General features: G+C 35.8%; 2 protein-coding genes across 3 annotated transcripts; both read right to left on the bottom strand.

Annotated features, from left to right (window-relative positions):
- Positions 1–119: 119 nt before the first annotated feature.
- On the bottom strand, positions 120–7,197 carry LOC131936460 (uncharacterized). Of its 2 annotated transcripts, none has more exons than XM_059293465.1 (5): positions 7,029–7,197; positions 4,022–4,329; positions 3,484–3,625; positions 2,831–3,046; positions 120–831 (listed from the first exon to the last, which is right to left on the bottom strand). In XM_059293465.1, exons 2-5 carry the CDS (start codon positions 4,186–4,188, stop codon positions 316–318), a joined length of 1,041 nt encoding a protein of 346 aa, XP_059149448.1. In that variant the 5' UTR covers positions 4,189–4,329; positions 7,029–7,197; the 3' UTR covers positions 120–315. The 2 variants fall into 2 exon arrangements, with proteins under 2 accessions (XP_059149448.1, XP_059149457.1); XM_059293474.1 differs by having other exon boundaries at positions 4,022–4,296.
- A 3,948-nt stretch (positions 7,198–11,145) lies between these two features.
- Positions 11,146–18,867, bottom strand: LOC131936488 (lysophosphatidylserine lipase ABHD12-like). Its single transcript, XM_059293512.1, has 12 exons — positions 18,716–18,867; positions 16,430–16,569; positions 16,156–16,261; positions 15,586–15,705; positions 15,283–15,359; positions 14,916–15,045; positions 14,640–14,677; positions 14,467–14,546; positions 14,188–14,270; positions 13,887–13,965; positions 13,376–13,503; positions 11,146–12,942 (listed from the first exon to the last, which is right to left on the bottom strand). The coding sequence occupies exons 1-12, from the start codon at positions 18,811–18,813 to the stop codon at positions 12,903–12,905; spliced, it is 1,119 nt and encodes a 372-aa protein (XP_059149495.1). The 5' UTR covers positions 18,814–18,867; the 3' UTR covers positions 11,146–12,902.
- Between the last annotated feature and the right edge of the window lie 31 nt (positions 18,868–18,898).

The raw sequence follows: 18,898 nt of genomic DNA, 5'->3' as shown, positions 1-18,898 counted from the left end.
AAGGGTGTGAAGAAATGTGGCGTTATTTTAAAATTGATCGATGGGGGGGGGGGGGGGGGGGGGGGGGTTGACGTGTTATGACGATAGGGAGATGAGGTGAAAAACGTGAACGTCTCCTGATTATTTTAGTTTAAAACATTCAATGAAAAAAAGCAATCATCCATTCCGCCAATTAACTAAAAACAAAGATATTAAAGTTGTTCAGTATTTTTAAACAAGATTATACTATATTGTCTATATTAAGTATTTATCAAATAAATATACAAATGATTGCTATATACACAACATTACTTTAAAAATAAAACTAAGTGTAGCCTAGAGATCTGGCTCCTCCTGTACAGAGTTAAGATTCCCTGCATTGCTTATCCTTCTCGGTCCTTTCCTACCAGCGTCATGTTTGTTGTTACTGGACCAGTTACCCCACTCATTCCCGCCACTGTTATCATAATCCTCCGTGTCTTCCCAGCGTGCCCTGTTGCTCATATGATTTATGTCGGCTGCGGGCTGCTTCAGGTCAGCAGACGTAGACCACAGCGAATCGTCCACGCGGCTGAAATCGTGCCGCGATAAGTTGTCCTGTAGCAAGTTCTCGGATATTCTCCCGCGGTTCACCGACTGCGTCACTTCCGCTTTCAGTTCGTCGTCTGAGTCGAGGATGTCATCTCTGACCTCGACGCCGTCACTTAGGTCGTCGTCATCGTCTGACCCAGAGAGTTCGGTGGTGGTTTCTTGGATGGCGTGGAACACGGCGGAGTAGCCCTTCTGTAGCAAGGCGGCCATGAAGGCCTGGTAGGCCCTCTCGCCCCTTTGTAGTAAGGCAGCAAGGATCAACTGGCAACAAGAACAAGCAGATATGGATTAAGATAATCAGGGTAGTAGGAGGGCAGCAAGGATTAACTGGCAACAAGAACAAACAGATATGGATTAAGATAATCAGGGTAGTAGGGCAGCAAGAACAAGCAGATATGGATTAAGATGATCAGTGTAGTGGCGCAACAAGAACAAGCAGATATGGATGAAGATGATTAGTTGGTCAGGAAATGAAATATTATCTTAGCACCAGGTTTTAGACCCACCGGATTTCACACCAAGACAACACTAGAAGGAAGTCACTTCTGTTGGTGTTTTTAAAAAGCACAATCTAATGCTGGCCTTATAATCCCTTCATAAACCCCGAACGAATTAGAAATTTTATATAAAATATATACATTTTGTGTACCAGTGTCCGCCTCTTCCCCCCCCCCCCCCTCGAAAATTGCAAGTCCTCCCCCCCCTCCTCGAGGAGAAAAATGTCTGAAAGAAACACTGCATATACCTAGGGCCTAGGCCAAAGAAACTAAAACGCTCTACATCATCTGCTCTATGGAACTTCAGGTTTGGTAATGAACTTAAGACTTCAAACCAATCTTTATTCGAACTTTTAACTATCAAGGATCAGATACACAGTCTTATGCTCGACCACTCCCCCCCTTCTTCGACCACCCCCCCCCCCCCTTTTTCCACATTCCTCGAAACTTCAACATCACGAACTAAACATTTCGTGAATAAATTTCGGACGACCCATACATATTTCCATAACTTCAACATCACGAAATAAACATTTCGTGAATAAATTTCATACGACCAATGCATATTTTTATAAAGCGCATGAATATTCAATACTAGTTTTAGATTAAGTTTGTCGCCTAACTTAATGACTTATTAACACGAACACATATAGGCAACTCAGGTTAAAGTTTTATTTACACTGTTATGTCGCATCGATCACAGCGACACTGCTATTTGAAGACAGGACCTCACGTTTTTCATCATATTGATTGCCTCCAGAGTTTCTTCCAGGCATCTCCGCCCCCACCCCCAAGAAAGTCTACCGCCCCCCCCCCCCCCCCCCCCCCGAACGAAATGGAATTTATATAGAAAACAGATACTCTTACCAGTGCCCCCCCCCCCCCCCCCCCCGAAAATATCAAGTGCACCCCCGGAGAAAAAAGTCTGGAAGAAACACTGCGTCCAAATGCTTATCCTTCGGCCTATAATTAGCACCCGTTCTGAAAGATTTCATAACCTCTCGTTTTTCGACTTAACTACCTTTCCGTCTATTTAAGTGTGCTTTAATAATATCCCTTCTCATTCCTTTAAAATGTATTTGTACTTATATAACTGAAAATGTAAATGTACTTACTTCCCATGCCATACAATGTATATGTATTGACCTCCCATGACATACAATGTAGATGTTATTACCTCCCATGTTATAAGCTTTATCTGTATTTACCTCCCATGCCACATAATGCAGATATACCTACCTCGCACGCCACATAATGTAGATGTACCCACCACCTATATCATATAATGTATTATTACCTCCCATGCCATGTAATGTAGATGTTATTACCTCCCATGCCATTCAATGTAGATGTTATTACCTCCCATGTTATATGCTTTATATATATTTACCTCCCATGCCATACAATGTACATGTACCTACCTCCCATGCCACACAATGTACATGTACCTACCTCCCATGCCACACAATGTACATGTACCTACCTCCCATGCCACACAATGTACATGTACCTACCTCCCATGCCATACAATGTACATGTACCTACCTCCCATGCCATACAATGTAGATGTTACCTACCTCCCATGCCACACAATGTACATGTACCTACCTCCCATGCCACACAATGTACATGTACCTACCTCCCATGCCACACAATGTACATGTACCTACCTCCCATGCCATACAATGTACATGTACCTACCTCCCATGCCATACAATGTACATGTACCTACCTCCCATGCCATACAATGTACATGTACCTACCTCCCATTTCTTGGTCCGCCCATGGATGTGTACCACCATATCCGCCTCCCTGGCAGTGATGACCTTGTTCTGGGTCAGTACGGGACTAATCTCCGCGGGGTCAACAAATTCACGAATAAATTTGGCGTTCCGCATCAACCGCACTGCATATTCATGTGGGTCGGGGCCTAGAGGCAGGGGGGTATCAGTGGGTGTTTTGTTGCCCGGGGGTGGTGACTGGAATTTTTTTTTATTGAAGAGGGGGGGGGGGATAAAAAAAAGAACGTCAGTAAATGATAATATAATTGTAATCGGAAGATAGATAATTAATTAATATTTAAAATTAATAAAGATTTGTAATAACGAGTTATCCGATTATACATGTAATTCTGTATAGGTATTTTTTAAAAATTGCAATATTGTAGCTCTTTTATACATTTCTTTAGATATCGGTTATCAACGATCGATGTCCACATTTTCGTGGTAAGGTAAGCATCATCAGATCACCAGTATCGATACATGGATTCATTGGCTTCGCTAGGTCTGGTGTTTCCCTCTTTTCATCGACCAAACGAGAATACACAAAATATTGAGTGCCGCTTATATTGTGTATGTAACAAAACTGCCAACTATATTGTGTATGTAACTAAACTACAAAACATGAAATTGCCGACCTGAAATAATTCTTCCAAGTTGACAGCGCCAGCTTGCTGTAGAAGTAGGTCAACCAGGTGTTGAGCGTTTGCTTCCTGCAAGGATTCTAGAAACGCCTGGAACGCCGTGGAACCTCTGTGGGGTAACACGGCCAACAGGTACCTGGGTATGCGAGCAGACGGACTGAATTATTCGAGCTTCTCTGTCTTCTGCTCATACATGCCTTCATGCCGAAATTTCTCGCATTATTATTTCAGTTTTAAAATTAATATTATACATATTATTATTTTAAACAAATACTACATTAAGAAAATACAACTAAAACTTGCATATAAATTTTGGTGGGTTTTTTTTTCATTAAAACATGTAGCCTTTTGATCAGCTATTCAATTTGCTACAGAGGATACCTCACTGAACGCTATTTTCTTTGTAAATTAATATATAATACTTGAAAATTTTCACTACGTACAGACGTAGGCTATATCATTAATTTTATTTTTAAAATATTAGTACTAATATAAGCAAAAATTAAAATAAGCAACAATCTCTGAACTGTACCTGGCTAATGCCTTCCTCCCCTGATGTCTAAGTGTTTTCAACTGTTCAAAATCATGCCAGTTAAGAATGTTCTTGTTACGAATAGCGTCTATGGTTTCATCAACGGGTATTTCGTTGACCAAAAAATCATGGTTGGTAGCTAGCAAGGTGTGGTGTCGACGCTGCATCGCAGGAGTTCGTTCTTTTATTCAAAGGCTATAGACTGTCTGTCGAACTTCTTCAGCCGTTTAGAACGGGAAACACGAACGTCAGTTTCTCCTTCGAGAACATTCCAACTTGAATTTCATGAAAAGATGGATAAAGTCACACTGAAATTTTAAATGAGAGTTGAACTACATGAATTTCATACTAACAGAGTTTCTTCCAGGCATCTCTTCGAAGAAAGTCTACCGCCCCCCCCCCCCCCCCGAACGAGATGGAATTTATATAGTAAACATACACTTTTACTAGTGTCCGCCCCCCCCCCCCCCCCGAAAAAATATCAAGTGCCCCCCTCCCCCTCCGGAGAAAAAAGTCTGGTAGAAACACTGCATACTAAAGACATCGTGGTCGAACGGTAGAGCTTCTAACTGCGTCCAACCGTTGGAGTTAATTCTGTATTAATGAGGCCTGTCGACATAGGCCTACCCAAAGGGGTGGGGATGGCAGGGCGCAAAGTGAAGCTACGGGATAAGCACACGTACAGGCGTTTATACACAACGAATAAACTCCATAGTCACACTGTGTCACAAATAAGCCAGACCCCCCACCCTAATATGACGTCACACCTAAGCTGCTAACATTCCACCCCTTTTAGAAGTGTGACGTCGTTTACGAACGACCCCAAACATAATCTGTTGCCTGAAATGTATCGTTTTAACAAGTAGAACTTCATAAATGGCAGTGAAAAAAAAAGAACAGGTTGCTTTAATTAAACCCATTTACGTAGCGCACAGATAGCCATAAAATAGAAATAGCAAAAGTTAATTAGGTAGGGCTAAATGAGTGCGATAAATATTCAAGCATTTCACCGCAGGCTATCGTGGGGTTTAACAGTCAATATTTGAACACGATTTCAGTAGAGGTTTAACACAGTCAATATTTGAAAACAAATTCAGTAGGGGTTTAACACAGTCAATATTTGAAAACAAATTCAGTAGAGGTTTAACACAGTCAATAAATATTTGAACACAATTTCCCATATCAAGATGCATCTGGCGGAAGGGGCGTGGAAGCGGGGGGATGATGGTGGAGTTCTATCGATTTGTCTGACCCGATCTTTGGAATCGACTTTTCGATTAAAATCCCCACCTGAGTTATCTGGAAGTTATGGCAATATCGATAAACAGTGTGGCATTGATCTAAGCTCATTGTTTAATACAGCGCGAAATTTCCTCCTTCAATTTAATTGACTGTTCCTGCGTCTTCGTGAACTGCCGTATTGAGTTATTTATAATGTATCACCTACATTGTATCTGAGATGTTTGCAGTGTGGAGGTTCTTAGTGATTGAAAACACTTAAAAACCAAGAAGAATAAGGAAAACGGCAGATTAAAAATACACTGTCGTTTCCATTCAGATATATTTTATTTATTCGTCGCCATTAAAGATGTCACTCTTTTGTGATGATTCCCCCCACCTCCCACCCATTCATTGTCAAATATTTAACCAACAAAATATCAGAACCCCCCCCCCCCCCTTACTGAAGAAATGACGTCCTCCCTTAATTTTTAAACACAGCTAATCATTATTTCAAGTTAAAATGTTAGCAAAATCTGGATCATTTTCGTACAGCAGTTTGTAAATTTCAAAAGCTAATATTCTGTTTAAAAAGACTAAACTTTTCAAATTTCCATAAATTATAGTATAAAGTAAAAATGTATCAAATTTCTAGGAACTATTGAACAACAGAGTAAGAACAATGTGTTAAATGTGTATCGGAGGTAAATTTCTTAACATTAGTGATGGTAGCACGAAATCAACATTGTTGTAATACAATCACTTTGGTAGCACAACATTGTTGTAATACAATCACTTTGGTAGCACAACATTGTTGTAATACAATCACTTTGGTAGCACAACATTGTTGTAATACAATCACTTTGGTAGCACAACATTGTTGTAATACAATCACTTTGGTAGCACAACATTGTTGTAATACAATCACTTTGGTAGCACAACAACATTGTTGTAATACAATCACTTTGGTAGCACAATATCACAATTGTTGTAATAAAATCACTTTGGTAGCACAATATCACAATTGTTGTAATACAATCACTTTGGTATCACAACAACAACATTGTTGTAATACAATCACTTCGGTAGCACAATATCACAATTGTTGTAATACAATCACTTTGGTAGCACAATATCACAATTGTTGTAATACAATCACTTTTGTAGCACAATATCACAATTGTTGTAATACAATCACTTTGGTAGCACAACATCAACATTGTTGTAATACAATCACTTCGGTAGCACAACATTGTTGTAATACTATCACTTTGGTAGCTCAACAACATTGTTGTAATACAATCACTTTGGTATCACAACAACAACATTGTTGTAATACAATCACTTTGGTATCACAACAACAACATTGTTGTAATACAATCACTTTGGTATCACAACAACAACATTGTTGTAATACAATCACTTTGGTAGCTCAACAACATTGTTGTAATACAATCACTTTGGTATCACAACAACAACATTGTTATAATACAATCACTTTGGTAGCACATCATTGTTGTAATAAAAATCAGCGTGATTTCGAACAGAGTAACTCAGCAGTTTTTTTAAGAATAACTCAAGAACTCTATTACTAGACTTAACTGAAAGATACAGACTTTCATTCATCTGGTATACATCTAGCTTACTTAATCTAAAATTGACTTTATTTGAACAATCGTGCTACTTACTAGACTGAATAAAAATTCGATTTAAAATTCTGAAGCCTTAACAGTGTTAAACATCAAATAAAATAAGCTCCTGATTAATTTAATGAAATTAATAAACTCACCAGTTTCCTACGATACAACTTTCAAGCAAAATACCGAAGTCATCCGTACAAAATGAGAACCAACAATTTAAAACAGCACCAGTGCTACATAATCCACGATAACATTTCTACCATCTACACCAGGCATCGATTTCAAGCAGACGGCAGTTACAAATCGCGTCTGCTGTCTGAGACTGACTCGTTTTCGTTTAACTTATCATGCAGCTGTCAGGACTTAGAAATAAATAAAATAATTTATCAAACTTCACTGTACCCTGTCACCTTCTACCAGTCCTGTTCTACCTGCAAAAGTCTTCCAACCCGCGCGGGACGATTTCACGTGTGGCCTGTCATAAAATCACCCCCCCCCCCCCACCTCCACCCGCCGACAGACCACAACACTTCCCCGGATCATTTTTCTGTTTATTCTGTGTCATACACCGTCGCTTTATCGACAATGCAAACAAGCAATAGATCTTTTCAAACTTTTCAATGGCCCGAAACCAACCAACCAATCACTGTATGGGCAGTTAAAAGACTCGGCTTTCATTCGGGTTTCACTTTTCAATAGAGCGTACACGGTTGTTTTAAATAGGAGTCCTGCTGATATATGGCCATAGTACAATCATAGTGTGTTCGATTTTATATTCTAGCCCTCCCTGCTCATGGAGAGACATGGGCCAAATAAATTTTCAGTCTGGATTGTTTGCTGTTGTTTCTCATTGGATTTTAGTTAATTGAAAATAAATGCTGATAAAGTAATAAAATGCGCACATTTTAACATTTAGTTTTAGCAAGCTGACGCGGACGTAGCAGGCTCTTAGCTTTTATTATCAGCTCCTCGGGAAAAAGAGCTCAGATGATACTGATAACTTTTATTTTACACACAAACTCACAGGATATTGATAACAATCTCATAAACATAAGATTTCACAGGATTTTAATAACAATTTCATAAACACGAGACTTGAGAGGATATTGATATTTCTACAACAAATGATTTATCCAGTCTGGATTATTATTTTTTAAATAGAAAATAAAATGTGTAGGAATATACTATTATTAAAAAGATACTTAAGGGTATTTTATCTAGACTTAACTATAAAACATTACAATGAAAAATTGGTAAATAATGGCGTTACTAGGATTATACAAGGATGGAGTGGTGGGGTGGAATTAGTGACCTATGATGATCTCAGGCGTGAATAGCAACAAAAAAAATGTAAACAATTTGTCAGCCCACACCTCCAACATGGGAGGTGGGGTTCAACTCCCCCCAAGTTACGCCATCAGACTGATTATCTACTGATGAATATTTTGGCCATATTGTTTCCTCTGATGACGGTTGTACTCCCTACTCGGGAAAACAAAAGTGTGTGATAGGAGAGTCATGTAAAGCGCCCAGGAAATTATTGAATACACCCTTGTTCAATGGCTCTTATCTAGAAGTTAAGGCAAGCTAATTGAGTCATCTATTGAGATGACTGGAAAGTAAATTGAGTACCTATTGAGATGACTGACAAGACTAACAAATTGAGCATCTATTGAGGCAAAAGGCAAGCGTATCGAACATCTATCTATTGATGCGACTGACAAGAGTATTGAGCATAGGGGTCATCCATAAATGACGTCGCGCTTTTTTGACGATTTTTACCCCCCCCCCTCCCATCCAGAGTTTCTTTCAGGCATCTCTTCGGGGGGGGCAAAGCCCCCCCGAAAAATTTTTACCGCCCCCCCCCCCCCCGAACGAAATGAAATTTATATAATTTATATAGAAAATATATACTTTTAACAGTGTCCGCCCCCCCGAAGAAAGTTTACCGCCCCCCCCCCCCCCCGAAGATTTCAAGTGCCCCCCCGGAGAAAAAAGTCTGGAAGAAACACTGCTCCCATCCGTCACACATCGTTACAAAAAGCCAGACCCCCCACTAAAATGACGTCACACCTCAGTCTACAACCCCCCCCCCCTCAAAATTGCAGTTGAATTTTTTTTAAACATCGATATTTTTTCCAAAATCTTATCTGAACTCTGTCAAAATAGAGTATTTTAATAAATTCCTATTACAATTGATTAAAACAGTTTTCTAAAACGCAAAAATAACGTCTAAAATTCGTTTTCTAACATTGCTTTTTTATAATGCAAAAGTGTGACGTCGCACCATCTGAACCTCCCCCTCCCCACACACCTTCACAAAATTACCGACCCCCCCCCCCCCTCTACGAGTGTGACGCCATTATGGACGACCCCATGTACTTTATTTTGTTGTGTGAAGCACGCTTATGCCTACACAATATCTGTATTAGACATGCCGTGTTGTTGTATGTATTGCGCGGGAAACGTGAATCACGCGCAAGCAGACGTGACGTAGGTATCAAGATCAGACATTGCATCGAGTCGTAGCCAGGTGTTATTACAGGTAAAGTGAACTTTTGTTCCACGTTTACAAGCAAAGGTCACGGTGACTTCACCAGGCACTGACCGGATGTTTGTTTTTATGCCACTTGAAGTGTCCATGACGTCAACTGTCGGACACAACAACACGGCAGCAATGGAGGCAAGCGAGTTGACGAGATTCCTTCCATAATGTTGTTGTCATGGAATAAAAACGTGCTTTTTAGATTTAGACCGTAAAAAAAAATAAAAAATAAAAACTTAAGCCTAAAATTAATTTAGAAATTTTATATTCTTAGAATAAATGCTAATAAAAGTTGCAAATCCAGAGAACTTGAAAATAATTTGTTGAGTTTAAGGCTACATTTCTATTTATTTTCATCAAGCCTAAGTTATAACCGGATGTTTCACTTTCGTAAGACAAATATTGATTGGCTGTACAGTAACTTAGTAATCGATAACTATTTGTTTACAAAACTTTGCAGATCAAGTTTTTAAATTACAATGCAAATTTAAAACCCCATGACCTAGTTTTCTATTTTTAGCTTACAATGTGTACAATAAAATCTATGGCAGCCTATCCAATAGCAGGATGCCATGTTTATGTCGCCATTACACGTGAAAACCAAATTGTTTTTGCTTTTTTTTAAATTTTTATTTAGTTACCGAAAATATTATAAACATCAAATACATCCAATCTTTAGTAAAGTCCGAAAAAAACCAGACAGGCAGGATTTTATAACCATATTAATTGTAAATACGCTGTGCATGATTTTTTAATGAATTTATACACCTCTCAAATACCTTTGAGACTTTTCTCGCTGGTGTCCATTGAGGAAATGGCGGAAAGAATGAGCCTGATTTCAAAGCTATCTTCTATGTTGATTTTTTTTTCAGGACCGTTTCCCAATATCAATCGGAATCTGAAATCAATAACAGTAATTGCGTGTGCGAGATTTTTATATATTGTTTCCCGTCCACGGCGCTTATTTCCCTTGCGACTGCCTATAATCAATAAATCCTTTTAATGTTTTTTTTTTAAACATCTAGTTCTCGAACTTAGTCATTTGGTGTTAATGGTTTAAAGTTGTTTTTCAATGAATTAAAAAAAAAACTAAAAACCAAGCTTGTACTTTATTAACTGGTTCAGATTTTTGTAACAATACTGTCAATATGCTATAACGTGTGTGGGAAAGGAGTGGGTAATGTCATGCGTCTTACTTTAAGGAATAAAATAGTTCCCAGGCATTAAAATAAAGAAAAAAAAAACGCTTTATTGTTTCCTTTAAAATTATGTTTAAAAAAAAAACAACAACGAAAAGTGTGTGTAAAGGGGGTGGGGGCGTCAAGTTTTGTGACGTCGTTAATGGGGGTGGAAGGATCGGGATTTTAGGGATGTGATAATATGAGGACAAGCATAATTTAAAATTGTGTAACACAATTAATGGATGACACATTGATACTACATACCCTACTCTAGAAGCAGAACAAAAGTAAAGTGTAATTATCATATAGTCAACTGGTCATTGGAAGATACAAGTTGTACCTTCTTTATACATGACCTGGGTTTAAACACCAGTTCACAAGTGACATTTGAAATCTACCTCTACAAAAACATTGAGTTTTAAACACAACAGCATCAGATTACAAAAACATTAAGTCCTAAACACAACATCAGATTACTAAAACATTGAATTCCAAACACAACAGCATCAGATTACAAGAACAAAACAAAAGCAGCAAAAATTATTCTTCAACACATAGCTTGGTTTATTTGTTCATATACAGAAGTGTAAAACATATTTTAGTAAGTTACAAGCATATCAAGTTCAAATTATGTAAGACAAATAAAATAACAACCATTGAATTGCTGACAGGGTAGTAGTGATAATGATCTTGTGGGTTTTAATTCTGTTTTGGAACAATTAGCCAACTGTAGTTCAGTTTCCCTGATTAGTTAAGCTTAAAGTTAAGGCAGACCTAAAGAAAAATGTGACGAGGAAGGAGTGGCCAAGGAGATAGTTGTCCTGTAGATCATCATAAAAAAATATTGAAAATAAAAGGTGAAATTTATTGATTGTCATTTTTTGTTGATTTTGATAAGACTTGTACATTTTCATTCATGGGAAAACAAAACATTTACAATATGATTTAGAAAAACTACAAAACTTTTAGCAAATAAAATCTGTAAAATAAATTAGTAAGTTAAAAATAGCAATTTTTTATGACTATAAACATAGTACTCATTCTTCACACATATGCACAAAAAGAAAGAGCGTATTTCCTAAATACACACACAGCTGATACAACATTTACTTCCCAATCAACTAAATTTGGTACTTAAATTCTGGAATGTTTGAATACTATTGGGTTATCAATAAAGAAGGTTACAACAATGATCGATTAATGCCTTCTATTCGGTTCATATTGGTTGAAGACTTATACAATCATAATAAAGTTTTTTCAAAAATATGTGAAAGGTTTCATTAATTTATTATATTAATAAATGTATGTTTCAAAATGCTTTAAGCATTGATTTAAAAAAACAAACAAATGATTCATTTGCCAACTTTGAAAGTCCTGGCCAATGAAAGTAAACAATGCCTGAGTAATGGATGAATTCGTGTATGGCACTCTTTGACAGGCTACAAACAAAAATTATAAATTAAAAAAAAAAATGGCTCAAATTATTTATGTACATACATAGTTTTGCACTGGGCAAAATACATCACAGTTTAAACAAAGCCATGTAATCAGGGATAATGATATTAATTCTACTAACAAGGGAAGCGTGATGTCAATGACATTAATCTGGACATCCACTTCCCTCAACTTTACTAGGTAGGTTAAGAAAGTTGGTCCTAAAGTACCAAAAAAATATAGAAACATGAGATAAAACATTACTAGTTTTATAATAAACACTTAACATCAGCAGTGAGAGTTTTTCAACGTTTCAAATAATAATTAACTAGAAATGAAGAGCCATTGAATATCAATGTGTAAAAAACTTGCAACATTTAAAAATTGAAAAAATAATTGTTGTAGGTTTATAATTGAAATAATTTTTTTTTTTAGCATTTTGCCAAAACATATATCTAGATCACATTATTATTAAAATTTAATTTTACTGTCTTATTTATAAATCGTAAAAAGAAAATATTACATTATAAGAAATAAAAAAAAATTATCAAATGTACAAAGTTTTGATAAGTTTGATTTTGATATGTATATTTCATTATTAAGAAACTTTATGTGCCATTTATTCTTTATGGATAGATGTTACTTTAAATTTTGATCTTAAAATTTGAATAAAACTGTGTTTCAATTTAAAAAAATACCTTTGAAACAACTCCTAAAACTTGATAAAAGTTTAAAATTTCTGGTGTATATAGATCTAAATTAATGCAGTTTAAATCAAATGTTTCAAAATAAATGTGTCCATAGCTGGGAACAAGAAACAGTTTCAATGGTGACACGGTCCTCTCGTCATCAGCAACATGAAGTTATGGAACTTGGGAAGTTTTTGAGTGGGACACAAACTGCCTGCCAAACAGATTACAGTCTGTCAAATCTTTTGTTATAGAATTTAGACAATATACGTTGGCTGTTACAAAAGATTAGAGTGTACACTATATAATGTAGGTTTGCTAATAGCCAATTAAGTAGGCCTACACATCCTCAGTATTGTTCTTCTGTATTTTTAATTGTAGTATTGAAGGTGATATCCTCCAACACAATTAAATATTATGTGTTAACTTATTATGCACCATATGGCCTGTTGACTCTGTTTTCAGCCTGCTTTTCTTTCTGGATTTGCTCCCATAGCCTTTGTCCATCCAAGAACAAACTACAAGGCAGCAGTTGTTTGATTTTGGAATTTTCTCACCTGCAAGGACTTTTTTTAAACCTCCCAACCACTCTATCCCCCATCATTAATCTAACCTAACTTTTGTCACTGAGAAGCAAAGTTTCTTACCTGACAATTTGGGGTAGTTCAGGTGACTTGTAGATCAGTTTATGACCATAGCCGTGGTGTCCTTCAAATGAAATGAACTCTACACTCCCAGTTTTGTGACTTCTTGTATCTTTAGCTTTCATGTACAGCTGCAAATACGGAGAACAGGTGTAAGAATGGCAGCTGCAGTCTAGGTTAGGGAACCAAAGCACAACAAACTCAGGTTCTTATAAAAATTACTCCAGTAATGGTCAATATAGTTTTTAGATGAATGTATTTGTAAACATTTTTAAAAATTCTGTTCGATACAAAGGAACAATATAGTCTAGCAACCGGCATTGATGATAGAATCAAGGTTGTGTAAGGAATATAAGCCTAGTTGTTGTGACCATATTATTGTATCTGACAATATTCTTTAGTTAGGCCTAACTATAATAAAACTAACTAACTAAAATCTAAAAATATAACACAGTAAAATGTTTATAAAATTTAAAAATGTATCATTACAATTATAAATTATTTTTTTTTTTACCTTTTCCCCAAGATGAAAAGGAACAATATAGTCATCCTTGGCATGTAGAATCAAAATGTGTGGTGTAACCGACAAGATACTGTAACAGTAAAAATGTGTGGCATTTAGAGCTAACATATTTATGTGGTGTAAAACATAATATAATAATATACTGTAATAGTAAAAAGTGTAGCATGTAGAGCTAACATTATATCTCAACATACAAAACAACTATTTAATTATTTTAAACCTGACTATTCAAATTACTTCTTTCAATTAAAAAAATTTCCTTAATTTTATTAACCGTTAAAAAACTCTTTACTTTTCTTCACTGTTAAAGAAAATCCCATGTTCTCCAATGCCTTCAACAAAAACCCATTCAAACCAGGGCAGCATTCTGTAAGGCTGTGAAAAAATACAAGTGGTAACAAACTCACAGTCATCAAATCATTGTTCCCCATGATTAGAGTTTGTGCCTTAGTACACAGTTAAAGTACAAAGATGGACCCATTGGACAATGAAAAAAACCATTGAAGTTGTACATAACAAATGTCAAGTATATGATTTTAAACAATACAATTTATCTAAAACTTCTATTTACCGAAGAAAAAGGGTGATGGAAGGCAGCCTCTTGAATGTTGTTGAATGGTGACTCAAGAACAATACCTGCTGGTCTATCACCTATTACATAAAAATGTGTATTTTATGTATTTGGAGACTTACATAATAAGACTTAAAGTGATTACAACTTAAAAGTAGCAGATTAAAAATTACCTTCTTCACACAGCTTTTTTGCCAACTTGGTTGTTACTCTGTCAAAATAAAATAAACATCACTTAATTTTTTTTTATACAGATGCCAGCAATATAATCTTTAATGTAGAGCAATAATTTTATAGCTCAATATTAAAATATTTTTTTTAATACATTAAATACCAGTCAATATTGTTTATTTTTTTGAGTTAGAAATTACCAAATTTGGTGGACATTTTTCAAATTTAACAACCAGTTTAGTGATTTAACTAAAGATAGTTGAGAAAAATCTAAGAACCCTGTTCCTAGTGAGTGACCCCAGATGAAGATTTTAGAGTCCCCAACTCTCTGCTTAAGCCACTTGTACGTGAAGTATGCATCATGAACAACACCGTTTTCTGTTGGTTCACCTGATGAATCTCCAAAACCTAGGAGTTAACAGTTTCAACTCAGTCATGATTCAAACATTACATTTTTAAACAGTTTCAACTCAGTCATTATTCAAACATTACATTTAAAAAAAAGTTATAACTCAATCATTACTTTTCAAATATTACAGTTACAATATTAAATATTAGATTTCAGAGATTTCAGTAATGAAATAATTTCAAAACAAATGTCATGGTCGTAGAATTATGATTTAAATGAATTAAAATCAAACAGACCTCTGTAATCTATTGTGACCACATGGAAGTCAAGCTTTGACAGTAAATTATACAGCTGCACACGGTGGTAAGAACCTCTGAAATTATGGTATAATAAACAGGATAACACAAATTATTGTCTTACAGACAAAATATATTAAAAAATAATCAGCAAAGCCTGTAATTAATACAATTAATAAAAACAAATTTATGGAATTTGATCAACCACATTTAGAAAGAAGGAAACAAAGCATTATATTTTTCAAGATTTTTATCTCAAAAGAAACCACCCAATCATTTTGAAGGTAATAAAAAGATGTTAACCTTGTTCCACTGTTTCCATGGAGATATAGAAATATCTGCTTTCCATTGTCCAGTTCATCTTCAAATGCATCCCATGGAATGTTCACATTGTCAATGTGCATACTTTTAGGAAGAATATGCCTAAAGAAACAATGATCAGTGTCCAAGAATTAAAGGTATACGTAGGCCTACATATTGTATGTGTTGACAAATAAAATAATTTGTGGGTCAGACAGTAGAGCACACCACAGATAACCAGAGAGTTTCAAGTTCAGATCCTGGGCTCAAGTCTGTAACATATCCCTAAATCCACCCAGCTTAGAAGTGTTCCCTGACTCATGTTAGGTAAAGGGGCTGGGCATAAAGCTGACCACACTTTCTTCACATGCAGAGGTTTACCTCATCTCCTCCCCCCCCCCCCCCCCCCCCCATGGACCATTAGGCTTGAAATAGTAACTTTACTTTTTTATAAATAAATTTAGAGAACTTACAGTTATTGAGTTAATTAAATGGAAATGGTGAATGAAAATATTTAAGATGTAAAAATAAACCAAGTAATTATTGTGGCCTAGCTACTCAACTAATAGTTACCATGCTCCTATTGTAACATCTTTGTCAACTTCTAGGTGAAAATTCCTGGTGTTGTTTAAGCCAAATTCACTTGGGTTTGAAAGATTTATGAAGGGTGGCCAACGAACTGAAATAAAATATTTAATTTTTCATTAGGCCAATATTTCTAAATAATTTATGAGAGTATTTTCTAAAATGTACCACCATTTAAAAAAGTTAATTTTTAAATAACAATTTAATAAATTAATTTTAATATAAACAAGACACACTTCTAAGTTTGTTTAAAATATCTTACTTAAGTTTGAAAATACAACTTTAGGCAGTATCCACTGATTAGCTCTTACAAAGATTGGAATAGCAATGTAAATCAGAAATAAGGTCAGGGTTGTTAGTTTGATACATACAAAAAAGATGTTTGCATGGCTGTAAATATACCTGAAAAAATAAAATTTTAAGTCAACATGTATAGCCCTATAAATGTATCAGTCTGTATTTCTTGCTACTGTTGGTTACATATCAAAAACTACTCCTTCATTAGAACTCATTTGCCTTAAATTTAAATTAGAAGTACCAGGTGAGAATAAAAATATGTTGCTTCAAAATTTGTATATATATTTAGAAATAACACACAAAAATGCATATGTAACTGTAAATATTCAGACAACATTCTTAAACATAACATCTCTGAGAATCACCAGTTATTAAAATACCAAACAAACTTACTTGTAACACATTTTACAGTGCCTATGTAAGTTAAAAGAAGTTTTAAGTTTAAAGATATACATTTTACAGTTTTAAACATGAACTACATGTAACATGTATGTTGGCCTATGTACAAGTGGTAACCAATGTGGCAATCATATCTTAATAACTGTCTAAGGTCTAGTTAATTATATGTACATATTTATTATAATTATGCCTGTAAAACAAGTTTAATAAAGCTTGAATAAATTACTGTACCATGTATGTCAAACATTTCAGGAAAGCAAGACTAAAGATATTTATTGTCAGCTTTGTTTTAGAAAGATACATTAAAAGTACAGTTGGAAGGTTGGTATTCTCTGCTTGTTTAAAATGTGCATGAACTGAACCAGACCAGAGTTTCTTCCAGGCACCTCTTCGGAGGGGGGGGGGGGGGGGGTGTAGACTTTTTTCGGACAGAGCCCCCCCCCCCCCCCCTGAAAAAAGTGTACTGCCCTGCCCCCTACCAAACGAAATGAAATTTATATAGAAAATATATACTTTTAACAGTGTCAGCTCCCCCCCCCCCCCCAAATTTTAGTCGTTCCCCCTCCCCCCCCCCCCCCCCCCCCACTCCTGGAGAAAAAAGTCTGGAAGAAACACTGAACTGAACTGAGTGACTTAGTCACTCAATTAACAGCCAATGAAGAAAACACTGCAAATAAATGTTGGCTGGTACGCCCTACCCCTAAAAAATAGGGTAACGGGTAAATAAAACGTTTTATTTATAGTTTTAAATTAGTTGCTACAATTAATCAATTATGCAAAATGAAAACATAAGGCAAAGTTTATTAAATTTAAAGCAGATCATAGATTATTCCAAGATCTAATACTAGATTTAGATCTAGCTAGCTAGATCTAATATAAGTTAAGTAATAACTAATTTATGTAACTAATATTGTAATAATAAATAATATTAATAACTACAAGCCGACCCGCAGCGTATTATACGCCGCTATTTAGTTGTTTTATTTTCTACTTTTCAGTAATTCATAATTTGTGAATTCGACAGTACCAATGCTGCCACTGAAAATATATACTTTAAAACACTACCCCCCCCCCCCCCTTTCCCCTAACCCTACACCCCCCCCCCCCCCGTGAAAGCAGCCTCCTCTTAGTTATTTCTTAGTTACCTCCTGTAAGTTTAAAATCTAACTAAATTATCTGCCCCTAATAGAAACCCGGCTCTACGATTTGTAAACATTTAGCTTTGTAAACATTTAGTGTGACCACAGCTCACCAGACAATGTGGGGGTGGGGTGGGGGGTGGTAGTGATAGTGATAGAGAGAAAGAGAGGGGACTGCAAGGAGGCGCTTGGAGCTTGTTTTCTAACTGATCCCAGAAGAGAATTATATATATAGATAGATACTAATAATAATATTAATATAGATTAGGCCTATTATACTAGTATTATACTATTATTTATTAATTATTTATAGGATAGGTTTGGGTTTAACTAATGGAAATGAATTTCGAATTAAATTATTTACTATGGACTTGATCTGATCCATGCTAACTTATTGTCCTTTCTTTAAGCCTAATTCTAATTTTGCATAAGGTCAGGATAAACAATGCATCCTACAACCACACATGTAGGCCCCTAGATGAAATAAATACCAATTAAAATAATCAGGTGCGAAGTCCAACTCTATCACACATCTATTTTTGGCCTACACCACTAAAAAGCTACAAGACAAGGGTGATGGTTAACTACTTTTTAGTGTGCGTAGTATTTCTATTTCTATTTCAGATATTATAGATCTAGGCCTACCTACACAATGCCCAGTTTGTAAGTATGATTATTCGTGTAGGCCTAAATCCCCTTAGATAAAATGTTACCTCAATATTCTTGTAAGATAGGTAAGCATTGATTTCTTTGTTTTAACGCCGTCTGTTTTCTCAACTGAGGCTTGCACATCCATGTCTGTCGTGATCATCTGGCCAAATCAACTGTTTTCGCGTTTCTATACAAAACAACTTCGTCCAGATCTATTTATAGATGTAGAATATTTCTGTCCAATC

The sequence above is a fragment of the Physella acuta genome, unplaced genomic scaffold (genome assembly GCF_028476545.2).
Source record: "Physella acuta isolate Inbredline_101_S28 unplaced genomic scaffold, ASM2847654v3 ptg000015l, whole genome shotgun sequence".
NCBI lineage: Eukaryota > Metazoa > Mollusca > Gastropoda > Physidae > Physella > Physella acuta.
The sequence above is the reverse complement of the archived record's forward strand: the minus strand, read 5'-3'. Positions and strand labels throughout refer to the sequence as shown.

Bases quoted from the DNA above. Each gene is read 5' to 3' on its own strand.
- LOC131936460 (XM_059293465.1), bottom strand. From the start codon at position 4,188: ATGCAGCGTCGACACCACACCTTGCTAGCTACCAACCATGATTTTTTG. The intron at 3,626-4,021 runs GTACAGTTCAGA...TCGCATACCCAG, and splicing joins GGGAGGAAGGCATTAGCCAG to GTACCTGTTGGCCGTGTTAC. The intron at 832-2,830 runs GTAGGTACATGT...TCTTGTTGCCAG, and splicing joins GGCGGACCAAGAAATGGGAG to TTGATCCTTGCTGCCTTACT.
- LOC131936488 (XM_059293512.1), bottom strand. From the start codon at position 18,813: ATGATCACGACAGACATGGATGTGCAAGCCTCAGTTGAGAAAACAGAC. The intron at 16,570-18,715 runs GTAACATTTTAT...TTATTTTTTCAG, and splicing joins TATCTTACAAGAATATTGAG to GTATATTTACAGCCATGCAA. The intron at 15,706-16,155 runs GTAACTATTAGT...TTGTTTCTTTAG, and splicing joins GATGTTACAATAGGAGCATG to GCATATTCTTCCTAAAAGTA.